This window comes from Gymnoscopelus microlampas (genome assembly GCF_963454915.1).
Source record: "Gymnoscopelus microlampas genome assembly, chromosome: 11".
In the NCBI taxonomy this organism is placed as follows: domain Eukaryota; kingdom Metazoa; phylum Chordata; class Actinopteri; order Myctophiformes; family Myctophidae; genus Gymnoscopelus; species Gymnoscopelus microlampas.
In genome coordinates this window covers 38884121-38909905 of record NC_139948.1, presented here as the reverse complement: position 1 = coordinate 38909905, position 25785 = coordinate 38884121, and the positions used below count along the sequence as shown (strand labels likewise).

At 40.5% G+C, this 25785-nt stretch overlaps 1 protein-coding gene across 1 annotated transcript; it reads right to left on the bottom strand.

Annotated features, from left to right (window-relative positions):
• Nucleotides 1–10266: 10266 nt before the first annotated feature.
• LOC311056412 (dual specificity mitogen-activated protein kinase kinase 6) lies at nt 10267–23999 on the bottom strand. Its single transcript, XM_084073001.1, has 12 exons — nt 23966–23999; nt 20779–20848; nt 20415–20463; nt 19986–20099; nt 18362–18481; nt 17977–18093; nt 17695–17746; nt 17449–17576; nt 16659–16736; nt 15431–15570; nt 15006–15051; nt 10267–14259 (listed from the first exon to the last, which is right to left on the bottom strand). Exons 1-12 carry the CDS (start codon nt 23982–23984, stop codon nt 14182–14184), a joined length of 1011 nt encoding a protein of 336 aa, XP_083929127.1. The 5' UTR covers nt 23985–23999; the 3' UTR covers nt 10267–14181.
• Nucleotides 24000–25785: the final 1786 nt, after the last annotated feature.

Here is a 25785-nt window from a genome sequence, read left to right as displayed (position 1 = left end):
GTATTTGAAAACTTTAGTTACAAGTGAGTAAGATTTAGTGTAGAATGTGAGTGTAGATTTAGACAACAAAAACACTTTAGGCTCTATTTTAGACTGTATATTCGAAAACAGCCGATCTACAAGCTATGTTTGTGAGCTTGTAGACCATTTTCAAAAAATACTTGAATAATTTTTATGGCAATTCTTTAGTACTTTTACTTGAGTCAAATTTTGAATGTGGGCTTTTTGAATGCAGGGCTTAGTTGTAGTATTTCTACATTGTGGTATTGCTATCTTTAGTTTAAAAAAATCGGAGTTCTTCTTCCACCGCTGGTACAGACGTCCTGTGTTAGCTGATCTAAGTGTGGAGGAAGGGGTGTGGGGTTTGATCATGTTCTGTGAGCCAAGAGGGTGCCATGCCCGTGGTTGCCTTGTACTCTAGATCATCACCAGTGTTTTGAATTATATGCAGGCAGCAACCAATTGAAGGGAATACAGAAGGGGAGAGTCATGAACATTTAGGGAGGTTGAAGACCAGATATAGTGTGGTATTCTAAAACTATAAATTGTCAGAGATTTTCAAAGTAGGACACAAAGGCAAGGGAAGAAAGCAAAACTTGACATGGAAGCCTCAGAACAGACAACAAACCAATCTATGACAACCATTTCACAGGCAGGTATAAATACGCTTGGAAACTAACTAGACACAGGTGAACTAAAGAACAATCAACACAGGGATTGGCTGGAACTGAACAGGACACAGGTGAACTACAATTGCAATTACAAGACAGGTGAGACAGGCAACTAAAGGACCATTACTTCAAAATAAGGAACAGAAACACAAAACACACAAAACAAATGAAAGGCAAAGTGTACACAGACATCCAGTGGAGTACAGTATGTACAGCGCTGGATGATATGTGCAGTGGTGGAAGAAGTACTCACATTTTTTACTTGAGTAAAAGTATCATGTATGTAGAAATACTCTGTTACAAGTAAAGGTCTGGTATTGGTATACAAAAAAAAGTATCAAAATATACTTAAAGTACCAAAAGTAAAAGTGCTCATTATGCAGAATGTCCCATTTCAAGTTTAAAAAATGTTTAAATATCTTTTGAAAATAGCCGATCTGCAAGCTCACAACGCGTCACAATGCGACGCGCTGTGAGCTTGTAGATCGGCTATTTTCAAATAGCCTAAATATATATAGAGCTTAAGTGGTTAATGTATGTTTTGTAAAGATCTAAAGGCAGTAAAGTAATCATAAAGTAGTAAAGTAAAGTAACTAATAACTAAATAACTAGTTTTCAAATAATTGTATACTAAGAGTAAAAATACAATATTTTCCTCAGAGATGTATGTGATGTAGAAGTAAAAGTATTGAAAATTGGAAATACTGTACTAAAGTAAAAGAAAATACCTAAAAATTGTAATACAGTACTTAAGTACTTGGTTACTTTTTACACCACTGACAATGAATTGTTGTCAATGGGCGAGACATGACAAACCACCTGTATGGTCCCGTAATGTTCTCAATGTAGGTCTCAGGTGTCAGACCAGGTTAATGAACTGTTTCCTCATTCAATGAATGCGGATCCTTTGCTGATTCAAGTTCTTGGTTTCCTCATTCCAGCAGTGTGGGATCTTCCCTTTTTCACTGCACACTAAGATGCTCCAATATTTAGACTAGCTTCACAATTAGGCTGTTGACATGATCTGTTAGGGTTTGAATAATGTTTCAAATTGTTAATCGTGTGCTTCCTTTTTGTCTCCCTCGCAGGCAGGGAGACAAAAAGAGAGAATTTGTTCACTACTTCCTGCTGTAAAATGTCCCCACCTAACCTGTCATCCAAGTTTGTCTGAGGAGAGATTGGTCACATAACACGTATCATTGATACGTGTTATGTGACCTGATCTCTTCATCCTAATAACACTATACACTCTGGTGTGGCTGATGTCTGTGACAACACACATTACCCCTTCCATCACATCCCCTCTGAAACCTTAACCAACCTTAATGGACCATACTGCTGTCAATACATGTCATTATCTATTCACAGCTTTGCCCATTATGTCATACATAATCATGGGCCATTTTCGTTAATGGCTTTATTTTTAGATTTCGCGTGTGTTTCACCAAAGTCATTAAAATGTTACTTGAGCCTGTTATAATTGAGTCAATGTTTTCTAAACATCATTGCACGGTGTAAAGTCAAGGACCTTTGAATTGCATTTGAATAAATAATCTCCAAGGGATAATTTTCACTGTGACTTTTGAAATCAATTCACACTTTAAATTGCACTAAAACAATGCAACTATCTAATCTGAGGCTAACATTTGGCAAAATTGCAGATCTACAAGCTCACAAATGCGTTGCAACACGACACGTTGTGAGCCTGTAGATCAGCTATTTTGGGTGAAGAGATTTGGTGTACAGGGAAATACTAGTGGACCTAGTACAGAGCCCTGGGGGGACCTATATCAAGTTCACTATATAGTGGTTAACATGCAATGGGAGCCATCAAAGAGTTGCGTAAGCTTGCGCACTGACAACCAACCCTCAGGTCTGGTCAGATCTGGTTCCATCATCTGAGTTTTTTTTTCCTTTTTTACCTTCAACAAACACGGAAGTGTGCTGACATCCCCCACCAGGGGACATCCTGTTTTGTTTGGCTGTTTATCCCAACGAGGTGCTAGGTAGAAGAGATGGGGCCCCGCCAAGTTATCTGAGAGGGGCCTCTTGCAGCTCTGCCATGTAAGGACACCGTGACTAGGATGGCTCAGCATTCCTTGGCACAGGATAGAGGGGTTGGCTACTAGTTGCGGGCTCAGTGCTCTGGCTGGGATGACCCTCCCTGTGTACTGTTAATACTTTTCTCCAATTAGTTGGCCTCCGTTCTTTCACAAACCTCATATTGTCCATACAAAACCTACATTGAATCATTATTATCACCAATTATGTTTTTTCCCTCTCCCGTTTGTCTCGCTAATGAGTTGCTGTGTTCCTAAAACACTGAATTCTGATGGGAATAGTGACTGTAGTCACTACACTAGTCAGTAGTCACTCAAGCTTTGTGTACGCCACACCAGTGGCTCTCAACCTTTTCTGGCCGTGACCCCCCAAAATAATCATATTTGACCTGGGGACCCACCACCCTGAATTGTAGGAGTTGAGGCAATTGTTTGACTCGGTTCCACAGATAAATATTGTGAAAATAGCCGATCTACAAGCCCATTGTACAAGCTTGCACAGCCCCTTGTACTAGATCGTCTATTTTCACATTTTTGACTCTTCCTTATATTATTTGACAATTTGGTCAATGTTTGACCAGTTTTTATGTTTTTTTTTTTTTTTTTAATTAGGCCTTAAACGTAAAAGGTCTTAAACATCATTCAATTGTCACATCACTGTCATTTGGGGACCCCCCCCCCCCAAAATCATGTGGGCCCCCCGACTGGGGGTCCCGACCCACAGGTTGAGAACCCTTGCACTACACTGTAGTCTATACACATAGCTTGTCTGACACAGCTTTGTCCATCTTGCAGTCTGTGTCTCATGGTATAAAATGCACTTCTTACAGTTGTGCAGTCATCTGACCTTAGGGAGACAGAAGGATATTGTGTCAATGATAACACCTATGATAACACCTATATCATATACACTTATTGCAACACAAAATATGTTATTACCACGCTGGGCAAGACCTGGGATGTTGGTTGTCTAGGAAGTGAAGAACCGGAAACGGTTGCATTTGACGGAAGTACTGCCCAAGGAAATGACGTTGATGCTTTACAAATCTGTTAACATTCTCCGTGAATGAAATGAGTGTTGTGATTGGTCAAAAACATATCGTTTCCGGGGGAAACGCGCACGACGATAATCCTACCCACTCAGCACTTCCTAGACACTCGCTGCTTTAGGTCGTGACCAGGCTCTTCTTTTCGCAGATAAGTGAGGCTGGGACCGAGGCTAGTTATTACAGACAGAACTGGAGGTGACAGAAAGTGGGCTACTTAAAGAGATAGTACAAGACCAAGAGACTATTGGCAGAAGGGTGGCATAAGAAGAAAAGGCAGTGTTCATCCTGCAATCTGCCTATTAGATTATGAGGTATCTTGCGTTAAAGGTTATACATTTGGCCGGTACTAGAGGTCATGGGGTGACTGAATATTCAGGATTCTTCCTCCAGGGAACATGAATGCACTCAGTTTCATGGCAATCTGTCCATTAGATTTTGAGATAACCTGTGTACAATTGGAAACTTTTCGCCTACTGGTGGCGGTAGAGGAAAGCACACATGTGTCATCAAAAACAATGGGGATCATCCTCACGGGATCATGAAGGTGAACAACAAATTCCACGGCATTACAGCTAGGAGATGTTGTTTGGGATCAAAGTGGTACGGATGGACCGACTGACTGACCAATATCGCCATCTCCCGCCAGCGGGACTAAAAATATATGCTATTAAGTACAAGGATGTCATCCGCATTTGTGAAAAAGGTCAATAGAAATAGATCCTGTTGTTTTGAATTCATACAGTCAAACTAAAGAGAGCAAGAATTCAATCACTGCTTGCTCAAGTGATCCAGTTACTACTATTTGTTAAATCTGTTCTGTAAGCAGGTCCTAACAGACGGACAGACCACCAGAGTCAGGAATGTACGGGAGAAGCCTATCAATGCATAAATCATCGGGCTGCTAAGATATGGTCAGAAGCCAGCTATGATGGCCAGCCATTGGTATGATATCTCTGACACCTGTTTCAGACCGTAACCACAACAAAAACAACCACTGATGTTTACAATGGTACCCCTGGGCTGGGATTCTATGATAATGATATGGTTTATTACTGTGTATTTGAAGACAAAGATTATGTTTCTTGTGTATTTCAAATGTTGGAGGACTGGATGAATGACATATTGCAAATTTTTGGAAGATCTTCTATGTAGAATAACCAAGAGTGTGTAAACGTGTACCCAAAAAACAATAAGATTAACCCGTTACAAGGATTAGGGTCAAATATCAACTATGAATAGAAACATTACATTGACTAGTTCAAAACAGAGGGGAAGCTATGAGCTTGTATTGGTTACTATCAGTGGTGGAAGAAGCACTCAGATATTTTACTTAAGTAAAAGTAGCAATACCACAACATAAGAATACTCTGTTACAAGTAAAAGGCCTGTGTTCAAAATGTTACTTGAGTAAAAGTACAAAAGTATTGGCATCAACATGTACTTAAAGTACCAAAAGTAAAAGTACTAAATTGTTTGAAAATAGCAGATCTTCAAGCTCACAACGCGTCATGGTGTGACGCATTGTGAGCTTGTAGATCGGCTATTTTCAAATAGACTATGTATAAAATAGGGCTAAAGTGGTTAATGTATGTTTTATAATATAATAATTTATATCTGCAAAGTAACTAGTAACTCAGGTTTTCAAATCATTTTAGTGGAGAAAAAGTACAATATTTGATGTAGTGGAGAAGAAGTAAAGGTACCTCAAAACTGTACTTAAGTACAGTAGGCTACTTCAGTAAATGTACTTAGTTACTTTCCACCACTGGTTACTATAACATTTAGCATGTGTCACCGTCACCCATTTTAGCCCCTCCAGTGGCAGTGTTGGTCAGTTGGTCAGTCAGTCAGTCAGCCGGTCAAGTTTGACCAACTATCCGTCCGCAGCTTTGGTCCCAAACGATATATCTCGATAAAACTATTGGATTACCATGAAATTTACTGTGCACATTCATGAAATGAATACTGATTGTGGTTACCAGATGGCCTTTCCTCTAGCCCACCATTAGGCCACAATTTCCACTTGCACACCAGATATCTCAAAAGGGGATTGCCATGAAACTTGCCGATCGTATAAATGCTATAAATGCAGAGGATGACCCCTGATGATTTTAGTGACCTATAATGACCTTTGCCCGAGGGCCACCATTAGGCCAACTCTACCAGTTGCACACATAGTAATAATGTTCAATCAATGTTGACATTCCAGGCTTCTCAGCTAGTGATCACTTGCTATCTTTGATGCAAATATCAATTCTTAATTAAGATCATTGATTATTTGTGAAAATTCCTTTTCCTTCTCTCTGTAGTGTGAGAATTATTATAACACACAGTAAAGTCCAGTATGTTCATTTATCTCTGAAATTGTACTGTGTAGGAGTAGGCCACAGAGAAGCCATCATTATATGGCTGGGAACAACATTTGTGGCATGTAAGGGCAAATAGCATTAAATCCCTCTTGGTGGTACAAATGGGTTGTGGATTCTTGTTTCCCCTCAGAGTCTCATGTCATTGTGTTGTGTTGGGACAGTAATTCATATTGACTTTGATGGCCATTTCCCTCATGTATGGCAATCCTTTTTAAGAGGTGTGTTACATAAGTTCTCATGAGAGGCCTTTTTTCCTTAACCCATTAAGACCGGGAACGCGTCGTTTTAGATTTCTTTGGCTATTCAAAAATAGCAGATACGAGCTTGTAGATCTGCTATTTTTGAAAAAACATGAAGATTTGTGCAAATCTTTGAATATATATATGTTTTAAGCTTGTAACTCAAATCTTTGCTTCTGGGGGGTCCCTGGAACAAAATATTTCGAGATGGGGTTCCGCGGCCACATTTTGGGGGTCCTTAACATGAAAAGGTTTGAGAACCACTGATATAGCAACATGTGTTTCTTTTTTTTTTTTAACTGTTATGATTTAGAAGACATTTTGTAGAATCCACCTCAGGTGTTAATGGGTTAAAAAGACTGTCTTTGGTTTGGCGAACGGTCCACTCTTCCATACAACCCATTGAGTTTCCTCATCCTAGCATAAAGACATTAGGCTTTGACAGACATGCTGAGCAGAGTGGTCCACAGCTTTTGTTGACCTTCTCTGCTAACATTCTCTGCTAAAAAGCACTCGGAAAGAGAGACGGAAATGGACTAGTGTTGCTATTCAATACAGAGCCTTTAGAATTAGTGGTTTGCCAAGAGCACATTCACTTCTGTCTCACCTTACATAAAGATGTTTACTCAAATAGACACATCAACCGCAGCATTGCCGCAAAGAAGCACGTGTTACAGAAGACAACGCTACACAGCAGAATCCTGAGTGTTTATTTAACTCCGAGACTTTACAAATTAACTAAATTGATGCTTATAAGGGTCTATTTGGTTCAATTTGAGTTACAAATGGATACATTAACACTGAAAAAAGTACTGTGTTAAGTGCAGGGACAACCATTGCCCTCAGTGGTTAAACATTGTCCATGCATTTCTCTTTCAAAACTGGTGGGTGGAGGGATTAGCTACTGGTGGTTGCACCGAGCATGGCAGGTTTTAACATTTAATCACATTTATAGTCCACATTTTTAAACTTGATATTTAGATTTAAAAAACATTATTCTGCAACTGATGTTTTCAAAGTTTTATATCAGGCTTCTGAAATGTGTTATACATTTCTTTATTTAGCTAGTGTTTAATTATGAATTATTATGACAGGTTAGATGAGATGTACAGCTTCAGATGGCCTTTTGTCAAGGATTTGGTGGTGAAGGAGAAATGGATCAATTTAAACCATTTAAAAGGATCCCTGGCTAATAAGCCTTTTATGCCTTAATACATTATAATTGCCCTCTATAACAAAACATGTAAATGAAATCAATTATTTAGAAATAGTTGATGATGTAATTTGTCCAGGTGTGGCCCAGCCCTATAGAATGTATGGAATGCATGGGCTAATATAAAATGTTTAAAATATTGTTTTGATGCCGTAGGAAGTATTACGTCGGTTTTTAGTTAGCACATGCATTCCATACGTTCCTAGGGACCACACATGTGATGGGAGTGGTCCCTATTGAGTATAATATGAACTATTTCTAAAATAAATAAAATATTTAAGGTGTTTTCATTTTTTTATTTTAGTTATATAGGGCAATTATAACGTATTAAGGCATTTAAGGCTTATTAGCCAGGGATCCTTTTAAGCTCAGACTATAAAAAGTGGCAAAAAACACACATTTATTTCTGTTAATAAAAATGTGGTAAATGTGGTAAGCTTTTCATACCCCTTTTGTTATTACATGCACACATTCACACGCATAACTGCCAATGAACACAAACAACCTCTCTTCTCTTTCTCTCTCTCTCTCTCTCTCTCACACACACGCACACACAGTGTGATATTTCAATCTGTTTCAATGCAGACTCTTCAAATCCACAGTGCAGATTCATGCATACATTCACACACACGCATAACTGCGTATGAACACATATCTCTCTCTCTCTCTCTCTCTCACACACACACACACACACACACACACACACACACACACACACACACACACACACACACACACACACACACACACACACACACACACACACACACACACACACACACACACACACACACACACACACACACACACACACACACACACACACACACACACACATCTTTCCCACACAATTAAAACCTCATTCATACTTGATGCCCCCTTTGAAAGCTTCCAAATCAAAGAACTTCCAATTAAGCCTTTACTATGTACAAACTGTAAGCTTTGAAGTGCCTTGTTTTGTCTGTTTTCTTTGTCCTATGTGCACGCTCACACAGACACAGACACACACACACACACACAGCTTGGAATTTGGGATTATTAAAAAAAATAAAGATATTCATTGTCTGGCAGCTTGTAAGCGGTAGGTTTGAGATCTACATCTGATCTACATGCCATGGTATCCACGTGTACAGAACGTTTGAGCGCACTGATCCAATACATGCCATGGTATCCACTGATCTACATGCCATGGTATCCACGTGTACAGAGCATTACAATGCATGTGCGTTTGCACGTGCTGGGCCAGGTGCAACCCATCTTTCTCTTGTTTCAGTTCCACTTTCATTATGGTGTGGCATCACATCAGTGGATACAGGGAACAGGTCTGTGCTGAGAAACGTCTGCAGAGACCATTTACTGCTGGTAGAAACCAGTGGTGGACAAAGTATGTCCACCACTGGTTTCTTCAGGAATACTTAAGGATTTTTAAGTAAATCCTGAAGTATTCAAAAAGGTACAAATTACGAAGTATATTTTCTGAAATGTTCGGAAATACTGAAAATAGCAGATCTGCAAGCTCACAACGCGTCACTCTGTGACGCGTTGTGAGCTAGTAGATCGGCTATTTTCTCTCTCTCTCTAGGTAGTCCTCAGACGAGCCCTCCATCGTCGCTTCCAGTCATCCCGGTTCTCCACACGTGACCAGCTCGTCGGTACTGTGCGCCACAACATCTTTCTGGAGTAGCCTACATCCACGTAAGTTAGTGTGGGACGTCCTCGTGACCGATGCCCGTGTGTTGGTCCCCACAGCACCCATTTTCTGGCTGGCAGCTCTTGATGTCTTTGGCAGCGTCTTTCACTATATTTGAAATGGGGCTTAAGTGTAGGGGTGTAAAGATACAGTAACTGTATCGATTCATCGATTTTAATTTAACGATTCAACTGTATCGATATGCAAACAGCAAAATATCATATCGTTTGACATTGTATCGTATCGTTTGACTTTGTATCATATGCAAAGAGGGAAAGAGGGGTTTAATTACTTTTCCATTCCATATTGCTACACTTGGTCTATAGATAAATGTGTGTAATCTGTGTTCATGTCAAGGTGCTTTTGTTTGTCCATAATGTGTTCAAATATTACAATGTCCATGTATTTGCCAGAGAATCAACAGTGTTTACTCATCTACAGTATATCCATAATAATACGTTTTTCCCTTAAAAAACCTGCACTATCCACGTTTCACACAGATTCTTTTTTTTGCTAAATAGTTACTGTATCGATTTCAAATCATTGAATCGTATCGTAACGAATGAACCAGTATCGTCAACCATGTATCGTGATGTGCACCTTCTTTCATTGGTAGAAAACCATAGAGAGATAGAGATAAGATAGATATATAGATACTGGTCAGACTGAATTAAATGTAGACTCTCAGATGTTTGATATTGATATCACAATTTAATAAAAATGCATGGATGGCACATTTGACAGCGCTGCCCCCCTCCCACCAAATGTATGAATGTGTGTGTGTGTGTGTGTGTGTGTGTGTGTGTGTGTGTGTGTGTGTGTGTGTGTGTGTGTGTATAATTTTATAGCAGATCTACAAACTCACAATGCACTGCAACATGTGAGATTGTACATTTGCTATTTGTTAACAAATAGGGCTTAAGTGGTTACAAAAAGTTAAAAAAAGAAAGAAAGGAAAACACAATACAACCTTACTGAAGAATAAAGCCTTTATTTGTATTTTTTTTTTCTTATCTTCCCGTAGTTCAAGTTTGTCAGTCCCACCCAATGACAAGGTGGAAATAGAGTGAAGGAGTTAAGAGGTAGAGCAAGTGTTCCATTCTCATTGTGATGAGCGAAAAAAAAACAGAAGAAAAAAAAACCTAAACTCACTTTTACACACTATGGGAATGGCCATTCAAAGGCCTATACCTACTGGGGAAACAATAACATTACAGCAGCTTCTCTGTGGCTTTGCTAGCTTTCCCTTCTTATTCACAATTATAAATACTCCTCGCTCTCTGACGTCTTTTTTTTTTCTTTTTCCCATTGACTTTTGATAAAGATCACACTACAGTGTAAACTGGAGAGGGAGTGAACGCTTGCCGCGTAAAAAGGGACACGCGGCAGTCGTCATCGTCACTATCGTCACCACCACCACCATCATCATCACAGTCTTTGAACACTTGGAGTGGGGAAAGTGCCCCATAGCAAAGGGTCTCTTGATGTGTACCCGAGGTTAAAGCCCAATTTTATGCTTCGGCGACAAAGTACCATGCAACAAAAAAAAAGGAGGGAAAAAAAGGGGGGGGGGGGGACGTACTTTCATTACATTATTTTTATCGAGCGCTGCATCGCACGACACTTCGTCGCCAAAGCATGAATCAAGCTTTAAGGGTCACTGCATAGTACAGTCAGACAGAAGAGATAATGGCTGCCCTCTATGGCCCAGATAGAGGCTCTCAGTCCAGCACTCAGGAGGAGAACAGCCCGGGGAAAAAACGGGGCCGTGTCCATATAAAGCAGGGCACAGAAACCTGAGCGGTGGAACTTGACAGCACACATCAATCCAAAATAGGAGTACAAGAGTCAGCTGGCCCTGTATATGTGTGTGTGTGTGTGTGTGTGTGTGTGTGTGTGTGTGTGTGTGTGTGTGTGTGTGTGTGTGTGTGTGTGTGTGTGTGTGTGTGTGTGTGTGTGTGTCACACTGTATTAAAACTAACTACCAATAACCACTCTAGGAGCTTCTTCACTGCCAGGTGACAACAGTGCCAAGTTACGTGGAAAAAAAAGAGATAGTATTTACATCTTCAGCACATAAATTATTTCCCTAATATACTGTATGTGTAAGGCAATAATAAAGGTCTCTGAAATAACAAAAAAAAAACAATAGGTGCCTCTGATGAAAAACAAAAAACCGACTCCAGCATTCATTCAGAAAGGTAAGCAAACGGGAAAACACATTGAAATTCTGCCAGTCGAGTCAAAACGCAGCCCAAACCAAGTCCAAAAGAGGGAAAAACTAAACAACTAATGCAATAATAAATTCATGAGAACAATCTTCAAAATGGCACAGTAACACAGTAAAATCATCTGTGTTAATTCAACTATGAGAGTGTACAAATAGGACCAAACGGATCCTTAGGTAAGTAACTGAGTGTTCAAATGTAACCATATTTGGGCTGTGAGATGCCACCGCCCATCGGCGATTCGATTGCTCAGATGAATGACAATGCCCCCCCCCCCTATCGCCAATCCTATCGCTACGCCCAAGCCCCAGGTTATGCTTAACAATTAATCAAATAATCAATTTAATCCATTATTAAAAGATACAATAAAACAATCGATCCCCATTTGTTAAAAAAAATACAAAAAAATCTAGAATAGTGAAAATAGACTATGTACAAGCTCACAACGCATCGTGACACATTGTGAGCTTGTAGATCTGCTATTTTCACAATTCTGGCACAACTCCATTGTGCGATAAAGTAGAAAATAATGCTTAAGTGGTTCATCTTGGTTGATATATAAAAAAATACAAAATATAAAAAAACACACTTCTCGATTATTTGATTAATCAAAAAAGGAATCAATAAAATAATCGGTAGTGTATGTATACTCGACATACTTTCCCCACATAAATGCCGAATGGAGCAGCCTCGTCTTTCCAGTTCATAGTTCTGGCGCTCCAAATAGTATTAAGTTCTTGTTTTCCCATTCTCACCTAAATATAATACCAATTGAACACATAATGTACAATGTGTTTTAGCCATACGTTAACATATTGATGTATTGTATCTGCAAATATGTACAATATGTACGTCTTTGTAAGATGTACATATTGTACATCCTGAACAATTGCACTGTGCAAGTTGGAAGTAGATGATTCCGACCCTACCGGTAGGCGCTGGGTCGACACAGCATGGCCATCGGCTCGTACGGCGCGGCACTTTTGTCAGCGCGCCTGCCTCGTTGCCAATATATTAATCGGCTCTTTTATTACAACAAAAGGACTAGCTGCTACTGTCTATTACGCATTAATATACATACATTATACATACTAAGATACGTATGAAGTTCCAAATGGACCTTGAAGGGTCCATTTTGGTTACATTTGTACACTCTCAAGAGTTTAATTAACACTCGGTATTTCACAGTGAAGATGGAGCCATGAGCGTGAATAGACGACCCCTGAACAACTGCAGGTAACAACACCGGCTAATTCCACTAGCTACTGCAGGGGAGGCGTGCAGCTTACACAGGTGTGTCTTCCTGGAGCAAAATTAGGTCGGATGACATGGATTCCTTACATTCCTGCCTTACATTAACCACTTAAACCCTACAGACAAAGTTGACCGGAGTCCCCCAGGGCTGTATAGCGGGCCCCCTCCCGTTCTTTTTGCTCTAATCTACAGGTCTTTGTGGAAAATAGCCCATCTATAAGCTCACATCGCGTTGCACGCTTGCAGCAGATCTGCTATTTTCGAGCGATCGACCCAGAATAGGGATGCTAGGGTTCATGTGGTTAAGAGCTGCCAAGACATCAAAGGCAGTGGTTCTCAACATCAGGTCTGGGGACCACCAGGAGTCCAAAAGGACACTTACAGGTCTGTAACTAAGAGACTGTACACATGGAACCAAATGGAGACTTACGGTCATTTGGCTCCATTTGTACCCTCTCTGAGTTATATTAACACAAAGGATTTTACGGTGTAGATCGGGGGTCCCAGCGATTAAAACAATATATACATCAAACTGGTGGCCCTTGACATGAGAGAATCACTGATATAGGTAAAAACTGCATCTCTCCCTCTGAACGACATGCTTTTTGTTTGACTCTGAGAGTGGAATCTCAACAAAAGGGGGGTCCATGAAATAAAAATATGTATGTCGAGAACCACTGATCTATGACAACTGCTGCCTCGCCCTGACCCATCCATTCTGCAGAGCGAGGTCCGACTCTTCACCGGTATATAGAAAAAGGGTCATTGTAATTCACGCTCAATGTCGAAATACAGTATTTGAAAACAAAAATAAATGTATAATGAGAAAACATACCAATGCATAATGTAAATAGTTTTCATTACACAGAAACATAAACAATAACTGTTTTTTCTTTTTTTTTGCAGATGAAATTCATATTTAGCATAATATGTGACAAAGAAATAATGGCTGGCTCTGTCTGTTAGAGAGAGAGAGAGAGAGAGAGAGAGAGAGAGAGAGAGAGAGAGAGAGAGAGAGAGAGAGAGAGAGAGAGAGAGAGAGAGAGAGAGAGAGAGAGAAAAGAAAGTCAGAATTCAGTTCATATCTGTCAAATTGGATAATTGAGCACACACAGGGAAGTGGGGGGGGGTGCGAATTTAAACCTCTCCAGTCGGTTGGACCACTTGAGTTCATATTACCCACCACACTCCCGCTCCAGTGCTGCAAGAGCTGGCTTCAGTCTTTGGGTTCACCCCCCACCGTGTGGATGTGTGTGTGTGTGCGTGCATGTGTGTGTGTGGGCGTATGACAGTCTGCGTAATGTAATTCCAGTGAGTTGAAAAGGTAAGCCACTGGGGGGCGCTGATGGAGAGAGGCCTCCCCGCCCGCCTACCCTGAATGGTGGTGCAGTTGAGAGAGGGAAGGCCGTCAGTCAGACAGTACGTCCGTAACAAAACTGGCCACGTCTGTGTCTTTGGAGTCATGCAGGATGAGAAAGGGATGTTGCTGTGAAAGGAAACGTGAGAAAAACACAAACTTTACTTAATGACCAGCAGTGGAAGAAGTAGACTGATTATTTTTTAATTAAGTAAAAGTAGCTAGCAATACCACAATGTGGACATAGTCTGTTAGAAGTAAACGTTCTGTATTCAGTATTTCACTTGAGTAAAAGTACAAAAGTAAAAATGATACTTAAAAGTACCAAAAGTAAAATTAATCATTTTCACGTTTCCAAATCTCTTACAAATAGCAGATCTACAAGCTTGGAGATCCATTTTCGCATGGACCAAATCATAAAACAGGGCTTAATGGGGGTGTTAACAAATTAACTTGTAACTAAAGTTTTCAAATAATTCTAGTGAATCAAAAGTACAATATTTGCCTCTAAGATGTAGTGGAGTAGAAGTATACAGTATTGAAGAATTGACAAGTAAATTAAAGAATTCCTCAAAATTGCACTCAAGCACATTACTTGAGCTCAAGCACATTACTTGAGTAAATCAAGTTACTTTCCACCACTGTCCATGACAAATGATTAATGTTCAGAACACTAAATGGGTGTATTGATTTACACCAAATGGCACACATCCCACAGATCGTGGGTTAATTGGGTAAGCCTGGCCTCTTGTGGACAAAAGCAAGAGCCCAACTGGAATTCACAGACATATGGAGGAAGGTAAACCGTGGAGGGAAAAGAAGCTAAATGCATTCAGTTCAAACCCAATCCCATAATAATTGAGATTCTAACTTACCATTAATTCTGTGTAGGCTGGTCTCTCGATTGGCTTCTTTCTTAAGCTGTTAAGATGGGGAGGACATTTTAAAAATAAATAATAATTTAACAAAATATTCACCAACATTTATGTTACAGGACCACAATTTAAAATAAGTGTTTCATTACAATTTATGTGTTTATCCTGGGTATATTATATTGTGCTGAACTTGTGTCATTTCTTTAACCAAATAAAATCAATCAATCAATGTTTGCATATAAAAGTAGTTACACGAACAGATGTTATATAAAGAAATAAGCATGTGAGCATGTTCCTGAAATGTCTCATGTTTAAGCAAAGGGAGAGTCGAACACTGTCCCCTGGTGGACACTGGATGTCACTGCCTTTACACCAAGGGAAGCAAAACAAGTCGTGTACAGTGAGTCAGAGGCTCGCTCACTCACCATTGGGAGCTGAAATCTACAAACTCTGGGGAGAAGCGGTCGGTAGGCAGCTGTGGAGATGGCTCATCAACCACCTGCTTGAGCTGCTGGAATGGCGTGCCCCACGAGTCATAGGGGAACTTCAGAATGGCCAGCTCAATCTAGGAAGAAGAAACGGGGGAATCAGACACAACAGGATTCCATTCAGTAAACTGTACCATGCCTTCATTTCTGAGCTGGATTTGAAGGTTTTGTTCAGGGCTCCATGGTGTACGCCAGAGGTTCTCAAACCTTTTAATTACAAGGCCCTCCAGTTGGTATGCAGAAAGAGTGGAGTGTGTACAAATGGAACCCAATGGTGTCCAATGGCTTCCATTTGTACACTCTCAAGAGTTACAGACCTGTAAGGGTCCATTTGGTTGCTAACTATCAACCATTTGGCTGTGGACCCCCTGGAACCCCCGGCAAGGACCCCTGGGGGTCCCTGGACCGCACTTTGAGAACCCTTGAGGTATGCGAATGGTAGCTGGGTAATGGAATTTGTCTCTACAGTCGTGTAGGGCTGGGAATCGGCATGTACCCCGCGATATGGATATGCATCTTGATACAATTTAGTTTACAATACCGTGAGGATCACAATATGTGAGTGGAAGGAATGAAAACTAAAAAACAACAACAAAAAAAACATAGGTTATTGCTTTTGCAAATTAATTTGTTCGTACTACAAATCAAATTTTATTTTTACTCTTTCCTGTACCTGTCCTGTGTTTCACGCTACTTGCTGCTATGACACCTGAATTTCCCCATGGGGATCAATGAAGGTCTATAGCTATACACTAATAATGTTAACAGATATCAACTAAACCCAAAATAGTTCACTTCCTGCCTTCACAGGGTAGAGTAGAGGAGCCTGGACTTGCACTCGTAAAAAGGGGTCTTGGATGGCAGCTTTCATAAATCAGACACATCTTTAGTTTTCTACTATAGAAAAATCATTTGAAGGAAGATAGTGCAGTGCTTCTTTGCCAATCACAAGTTGAATTCAATCAAATCTAAAATAATTGAGATGAGTTAAAAAAAATGTTTGACTTTTTAACCCTGGCATCCCTATCTTGAGTAATGGGCATGTAATAAATAATAGGCGAAACATAAAAAATATCTTTGATATCTGACGTAGGACTTCATTCTTTGAAATCAAAAACACTGAAATCTGGTATCTGAGTGTGTGTTGAATTACAGTTCTACTCACCATAGTAATTCCTAGACTCCATATGTCTGACTTGACACTGTAGCCTTTCTGGTTGAGGTCAGGGTTGATCCGTTCAGGCTACAACAGGATAATTGACAGCAATGAACAATAGGTGACAAGCAATATTCCTTTTGACAATAAGTAAATAATTAATGCTGCTACGGACAACAATGGAAACAAGCACCCCAGGGATTTTTGTGTTATTCTTTTAGCATAGTTTTGTTACTGTACCTTCGTACTGTTTTCAAAAGTATAAAAACATATATATATATTATGTTTGCAGAGCATAAGAATAACAGTATCGTTTAAATACATTTGGGTGACAGAATTCCTCCTGACCGAATGATTGAAAAGCCTGTGAGTAAAACCATGTTTTAGGAGGTGAATTATAGGCCAATTTTAAAAAATGGATTTAAGCTTTGTTGGCAAGGTATCACAGAGTGCATAGGAAGGCATCTAAAAACTAGATTTCTAAATGGCTAGGAGGGAATCTAGCTATGACGAGGTCATGCTCTGGCTCATTAAGGAGGCTTGAAGATTGGTTATGTTGCCTGGGACCAAGCCTAGGTGAGCCTTGAAAGTAATTAGTAAAGTTTTACATTGATAAACTACTAGAACTTCACTCAACTCCGCTCATGTGAACTCTAGCATCCCTATAGTAGAAAATATTTGTTGTAAAAGGGAAAAGAGGAGGTGACCAAGTATTGACCCCTAAGTAGTGCATTGGGTTTAAGTGGTTCTACACCAACTAGTCTGTGCTACAAGTCTCTCCCCAATTCTCCCTGCTTACCGCCATGTAGGGCTTACAGCCAGCATCCATTGTTTTGGCTACTGAGTCCACCAGGTGGCCACTGATGCCAAAATCACACATCTTCACTTGGCCCTGAGTGTTGATGAGAACATTGGAGGGTTTCACATCTGGAAAGGAAAAGTGTTATGAGAGAAAGGATGAGATCAGCAACAGGCAATGTATGACACTGCAATGTCTTTGTAAGTGTGGCTAAATTGACAACAAAAAAAGCAGTTCTCTGCTTACCTCTGTGTATCACAGACAGGTTGCTGTGCAGGTGCTCTAATGCCTTAACGATCTGCAAAGGACCAAAGATGGAGAATAGTGGATAATGAACCAGGGATATTAGGCATGAGAAGTGGACTAGTTGACATGGAAATTCTCTTCACTAATCCACTGCCCTGGGGGACACCGGTCAATGAAGTATATAGGGTTTACGTTGTTAAATATCTCTGCATGCCAGATGGTATCCCGCACGATAACATTTAATGAAATAATGAAAATGTGGGGGAAAAGTCATAAACGTACTGCTACAGTGATCTTTCCCAAGATGTCTTCTGGGATGGTCATGCCCTTCTCTATGACCTTCTTATAGAACTTATCCAGAGAGGTGTCCATCAGCTCCATACAGATCCACACGTCTCCCTGAGAACAGGGTGTTGAACAAGCATAAGTGAGATGGTTATCATCGACATTATTGTTAATATTGTTTTTTAAGCACTTGAACTCCAGCGTCCCTATTCTGGGCATGTCATAATAATAGGCAAACGAACATTCGGTGAAAATAGCAGATCTATAAGCTCACAAGCATGTTGTGATGCGTTGTGAGCTTACAGGTCTGCTATTTTCGCAGGGGGCCATGGATAGACCCCTGCAGGACTTCCAGTCAACAAAATAAATAGGGTATACTGACCTCTCTGAAGAGGGCACCGTAGAAAGTGACAGTGAAGAAGCAGTCCACTGTCCTCATGGAGATATCCAGGTCCATTAGTAGCCTCTTCTGCTCCAGGGTGTTGACTGTGGCCCGGATCCTCTGGGAAGACAAAGTTACATCATACATCATTAAAAGTAAAACATTTCAGGTGACTAAAATACGACTATAACTAAACAGCCTTTTATTCAAAAGACTATGACTAAATCAAAATTTGCTGTCAAAATCAACACTGGCTGCCAGGTTCCAGAGCACCCATGTTGAGCACCCATGTTGACGCCGTCCCGGCAAGTTGCTGCCCCAGGCAAGATGCCGGTGTCGTCCATTACCTAAATCCCCCTCTGCCGTAGTCAGCTATGGCAGGGTTCACAACAGGGCAGCTAACTGGAAGCCACTTTACACCGTGTGTGAAATTTAAGCAAGGAAACCGTGCACATCAAGTCCAATGCAGTAAGTAAAGGGGATACTAATGATTGATTTCTATAGGGAATTCTTTGCATACATTTGAAAAAAAAAAGTATTTTGGGGGTAATTTAAACCGTGGGTCTGTTGACCATTCGCGAGTGGTCCGCGACACCATTCCTCACGAAAGGTATTTTTATTTTATTCATGACCATTGTGTATATGTAGAAGAGGTAACGCCCTAAGTCCGATCTCACACTGCTATCTCTCACTGGTCAGGCTACCCGCCCTACTTAACAAAACAAAAGATATTAACAACCCTTTGAAACCCATTGAGCGTGACACCTCAGGTGTCGAAAGGTGCTAAATGTTAATGGTGCTATGTTAATATAAACAGGCACAGACACAACAATGCCCATGCACCTAAATCACCAGTAAGAGAGAGAGAGTTTGTGAACTTCTAGTGCGGACTTCAAAATAATCTGTGTTGACAAATCATACACAAGTTTCACATCGTATTATCACCGCAAGTCTTATTTTGAAGCCAGGGTACAATCTATAGGAAGTCCAATTTTAACTGAAGCTGTCTTGATGCTAATGGCAAGAGAATAGAAGACATTCTGGTTTAAAAACAATATTTTAGAGACATGAAAACCATGCACTGTGAAATAGGGATAAAGGCAAAACTGTTTGTATGCCTGGCAATACCATGCCTCCATCATAGGGTGACACGTCTTATTAGATACTCCCCCATTTTGCCAGTTCTCTTTCGCTTTGTCATGCACAGATATAATTGATTGAGGCTGCAATTTCACATGTGGGATCTTGCAAATACCGCTAGTAGTTTCTGGTGTGCAGTGGGCAAAAGAAACACAAGCATCTAATAACCGACTTTGTTTTCGTGCTTACATTTCAAATATTACCACTGGTGCATTCTCAAGAGACTCAGGCACCAGTAAAAGTAGCCTCATGCTAAACAACAGACAAGACCGTAGGAAAAGCCTTGAAATACGATTTTATACACTTTTCTAAAGATACCCCAGCTGTTTTTTTTTGTTTTTTTTTCCGTCACAGAATCGATCCGGACGTGTTCCCAGTTGAGAGCATATGTTGAGTACATCTATGACTCACAGCAGCACTATTTTAAAAACAGTGGTATATCTACTGTGCAGCCAAGTCAAGGTAACCTGAGCAGTGCGCCTACCTTGACAGCCATGATAACGCCACTGGGCACATGTCTCATCTTGTCCACCACCCCGTATGCCCCTCGCCCCAGCTCGCCAATCTGCTCCAAGTCATCTGCCTTCACAACAAAATTCTGGATACAAGAGAGAGAGAGAGAGAAAGCACACATTGAAATTGTTGAGTGTTGTAAGCCTGATTTATACTTAGTTGTAAGACAGTGTACTGTACCAGAAATAGCCGATCTAAAATCTCACACGCCTTGATGCGACGCATTGTAAGATCGGCTATTTTAGGCATAGGACACTGTCGTGCAACGTAGTATAACACTTTCAGAGTTTGATTGAAATTTTCAATGAACTGAATTACTATTTGGAGTGACATCATCTCCACGATGCAAGTTTTAAGCTAAGGAAGGAAAGAAGGAATACATTTTCAGGACCATCGTTACCTTATCTCCAATAGTGACGCAGGCTTTAGAGTCAAGATCTCGAGGGGGCCTGCAGGAGAGGAACCAAGTTTAAACTGAGTAAAAACAGGCTAGTTGCATATGGTGATTTGTCAACACACAATACGCTTATTGTAATAATTAATGATATTAACTATAGGTAAATATTGCTATAAGACAATACAATACCATATCATTCCAGTGTATTTCTATATGGGACCACAGTAAACAATTATACATCACAAATTCTCCTAAAGAGGGGTTCCACAAGAAAAGCGAGAACAGTTTTATTTTGCGATTACATCACTTAATATGGTATACTAAGTGGCTTCCACCCTTAGACCCTGATAACAGAGAAGAGTCTTACGCTGCTACTGCTGGTGGGGGCTGTTCAAACACTTCTTTGGACAACTTCAGCCCAGGGCTCTTCTTCTTCCCTGTAAGAGAGGTGAAAGGTTTTAGAATCTGAAGCTTAAGATCTATAAAGTTTAGATCATATAGAAATTGGCTTTATAACTACTGTGGTTGACCTCAAAATAACCAAATGGGCATGATGTGGATACATTTTTTGTTTCATTCGGAGAATAAGGGGGTTTTGATGTTGTGTTGAATTTAGGCTATAGCTAAACACTATTTACTATTTACATTGTTTAGCTATCTAATCAGATTAGGTGTACTCAAAGTTGAGTCCCTACACAATAGAGAGAGAGGCGACAGAGAAGCCAACACACTGTAAATGACTTATCTTCATTGGTATTATGACTCAGAGGGAGAGAAATGGAGGGGGGACCCCAAGGAAATAAAGAGGCTTCCTTCCTGTCTTACAGGTTTTTATTTTTATTTGCCATCACTGCAAACAAGCCTACGCTACCAAATGTTTTTAGAATGTCAAGCTTTTAGCGATATTACATTTCTCAATCTATAGTGGAAGGCTAAACACGTTGCTGTAAGCCCTGGAGCTCTGGGACCCTTCTCAGTGAAAGTAGTGACAGTCCATTCATAAACATGTTTTACCAGCAATGCCTAGCCTTGGGACTTCCCACAAGGGGCCATGGGTCCATGCCAGAATGACCCAGCTAGCGGGCCTACCAGGAAAACAAAGAAAAACTCAACAGCTCAACAAATTCTTTTTGACAAGGATATTGGTGTTGATGTTTGTTCCCTTCATTGGGTTAATAGGCAACACAGAGCACTTCCATTGCATCTTTCTGTACAACAAAGATTCACGTGTGCTTTAATCACACATGGTCACTAAAAATAGATGAGCATTTCCCCTGTAATAGCTAAATAAGGAACATTCATAATAACCTCCCTATGATGTGACAAATACAGCAGCCTTTTGTTCCATCCACTATATCAGATAGAAAGCTGAATCCGATACAACTAGGCTCTGTACTCTGTCAAGGAGCGCAGTGAAGAAAAACAAACAGTTTGCATACTTTAAATACACAACAGACATCTAATCTAGCACAACATGACATGTCAAAGCTCCAGCTATGTTCTGGCAACGCACAGCGCCAAGTTCAGTTCTATCCATAATTTGTCTGTCATAAAACGTTGCTCATTTTCAGCTCGATGTCACTTTTGAAAGAGACACCTGCATGGACCTAGCGATTACAGGACAAGGGCAAGCTGTGCGTGTTTACAGCCACAATTGACTTCCAACAACCACACGGCATGTAGCAGGTGGGGTCAGGGTGCCAGTCATACGTGGTCACACGGGGGCACGTGTGTGCAGTCCGTTTGTGGTCTGGGCTGCAGAGTGGGAGATGACTCAGTCTGTCACACTGGACACATCCTCTCAGAACACAACAGCTGTCAGGACCCTTTGGGAAATATGATGTCACTTCACTTGGCCAGGCTGCTTGCTGTCCTCATTGGGCTGAGGCTTTCCTGTAGCTTTCTGTGGCAAGACCTGCCTAGTTTTTGAACCGGACCAACTGTGAAACTAAACGGCCTTAGAGCTGACACACCGATTGACTTGGGGCCTACGCCTGGTGTTCAGACTTGTGAATGCAGAAAACTATACGAAGTATTCCTGGATTGTGCATGGGATCAAAGTGTCAATAGCTGTGTGGCGAGTCACCATCAGGAAGCTTCGGGGCCCCAGAGCAAGTCCGTATATGGACAATGATGAGTCACGTACAGATAATCTTCCACACAACCCTATCACCGGCGTTAGGGGAATCAAATCTCTGAACATGCCAAAGCAATGCTGCAAATTGCATTGCATTGCACTTAGGCGTTCTCCGTGAATTATCAACCAAAGCCACAACTTAACTGTAAGTGGTCAGAAATGTGGTTTGCGTTGTTCTCATCTACACAACAATAGCAGTATAGAAGCTGTGTAGCAGCTATGCCAGACTGCTTGCAGCCAGTTAAGTGTCAACAGTGAACGTCTGCAGCAGTCATTGGGAATGCAAGTCAAAACATGCCATGGTAGGCCAAAGGCTATGATTGCCTGCGCAGCACACACAGCCAATCTGCACAGCCCTCTCAAAACAGTGTGTACTCCCGACCATGGTAACGCTAGTATGATTGTGTAATAGCACGCGGTGAACTTGAAATGTAAATTGACATCATCATCATGCCCTCTATGTCTGACGCAGAGGAAGGACCTTGATTTTCCAAGGTGTGGATTTTCTAAAACAATGCTATACAATTCATGTTTTACACATTTAAACCAGCAAACAAAGCCATGCGTGTGATATAGGCGTGTAATAGATTGATTTGTTGCCACGGTGAGCAGGAATATTTTTTAAATATTTCAATTTACAGGTGGGGACCATTTTTTTAAGACGATGCTACTCTAAAAAAAATGTGTTGACTAACTTCAGTCACAAGGACCCAACCAACGCCAGTCAATGAGTCATGACAACCATAAGGCCGAAAAACACCTGTGGTAACATTGTGCCGACACCATTATTATAACCATTATTATTATTATTATTATGGGCCCAAATGGGTGGTGCAGCAAGATACAGTCAGTACTTCTGGCTGAATAATAAACGTATTTATATCCATTTACACCAAGTTAATTGTACAACCACACAAGAAACTAAATGCATTGAATGTGGAAAAAAATGCAATCCACACACGTGTTGAACTGCACATAAAAAAACACAGTAACATCCTCAGTTAATGCATACGATATGTAACATTTTGCACACCCTCAGCGTAAATGACTATTATATATTCAACAGTGTTAACATAATAATAATAATAATGGTAATCCTCGGGCTCTGAGGTGGATGTTTCACTGTTTCGTGATGACAGAAGCAGGAATAATAATAAAAAAAAGACCTTCAGAAGGTCTTTTTTTATTATTATTATTCCTGCTTCTGGTTTGTATTCTCTCTCCAAACAGGCAGCAGCGTGCAGCAGTTTATTTCCACCTGGTATAAGGTTACAGCCACAGAGATAGATAGCTAACTATTACTCCCACTTCCACACACACACACACAATCGCGCTCCAAATGCACATCATGATAAGACGAACAAGAACACAAAATAAATACAACAAAAAGCACGCGAACGTATAAACAGATCCTTACCTCCTTTGGAGAGAGACATTTCCCCTTTGCTTTGATGAAGGGGGAAGGGAAGCACAAAGACTTTTTGCCTCTTTCACTCCCTCCCTCCCTGCATCTACCCTCTCTCTCTGTCTGTCTCTTACACAGCCTGTCTGTCTCTACAGCCAGTCTGTCTCTACGGTCTGCCTGTCTCTACAGTCTGTCTCTACACAGCCTGTCTGTCTCTTACAGCCTGTCTGTCTCCAGAGTCTGTCTCTACAGCCCGCTCAGGATCTGCGCTTGTGCGCTTTCGTGCAACAAAAAAAAAGAGAAAGAAAAAAAGAAGCTAGCAACGATAAAAAAAAAAGATTGCCTTTTTATCTCCGTGCAATCGTCGCTCTTTCTACCACTAATCCACCAGGGGCTACGGATCGATTACTTGATCGATGCACGACTTTGAATAAAAGACGAGCGCTGCGGATATTATGCAGCTCTTAAAGGTAGTTTGCTAACAAAAAAAACTGCACTTTAGGGACGGGTGGCCAAAGTCTGACAGCTGAAGGAGGATCCTACATCGACGGAGTGCTACGCAATGACGTGTTTCCTGCCCCACATTGAGGAATTGTGGGATTTGTAGTTTTTCCCTAAAAGTAAAAGTAGCAATACCACAATGTAGAAATACTCTGTTACAAGTAAAAGCACCAGTATTCAAAACTGACTTGAGTAAAAGCACAAGTATTGCCATCAAAATAAATACTATTGTGAAAGTACTCATTTTGCACAATGTCCCATTTCGTAAGTTTCCAAATGAATAAAATCGTTTGAAAATAGCTTGTGCTTGTGGATCTGCTTTTTTTTTTCGAATAGCCAAAGTTTAAATAAGGTGGTTAATACATATTTTGTGATATTAATCAAAATCCACAAAGTAACTACTACTAACTAAAGTTTTCAAATAATTGTAGTGGAGCAAAAAGTAGGTTACAATATTTGTCTCTGAGATGTAGGCCCAATGCAGTAGAAATAAAAGTATAGTAGGCTACTTGCGTAAATGTACTTAGTTACTTTACACCACTGCATAGCAATATTTTTTGCCAGGGTCCCCCTTACAAGAATTGTGTTAAAATATTTCGACTTATTTTCAAATAGCCAAAGGTTAAAGTATAAATGTGTTTGAACTAATATTTTGCTGGGGACCCCCTGGAACCTAGGCGAACATTCTACAAAAAAATAGACAAACGTTCATCTAAAATAGCAGATCTACATTTGCAACCAAAGCACAGTTATGCCATTATAGCAAGATAACAGTTCATGCCTTACTTACACATTTAACTACATAATTTATCTCTAAAACATTCTGCAAAAACATTAATCGAAAAATGCAGATCTACAAGCTCTCATGGTCATGGGACTGGTTGTTGTAGATCGGCTATTTTCGCTTTATTTGACAAAGCATATGCATTTAGGTTGTTAAAATGGTGTACTTAAAACTGGAACAAAACTTACTTCTTACGGCAAATCCATTCTTTGGGGCGCACACACTGGACGTGACCAAATCCGCCATCAGCGTTGCGTTTGATAGACGGATCGTGTGTTAAATTAAATAAATCTATGTCCTTCTCTCTCTCTCCAGTCCTAACACAAAACTATGGTGGTAGTAGTATGCTGCAACAACAACCACCGTCTCATGCTACAAATAACAAATAATGAAAACGGGACGTTTTGGCACGTTCCCTAGCCACGAAATAAAAGCAGCAAAATAAATCCTTATTTATCACCAACTTTCACAACAACTCGACCCCGCCCCCTTTTCGCACCTACTAGTGCATGATGGTTAATGGGTGTTTTCCGGTGCATGTTACATC

Coding starts and splice junctions, on each gene's coding strand:
- LOC311056412 (XM_084073001.1), bottom strand. Junction 18,094..18,361: donor ACGGTGCCCTCTTCAGAGAG/GTCAGTATACCC, acceptor CCCTGTTCTCAG/GGAGACGTGTGGATCTGTAT. Junction 15,052..15,430: donor GTAGATTTCAGCTCCCAATG/GTGAGTGAGCGA, acceptor CCATCTTAACAG/CTTAAGAAAGAAGCCAATCG.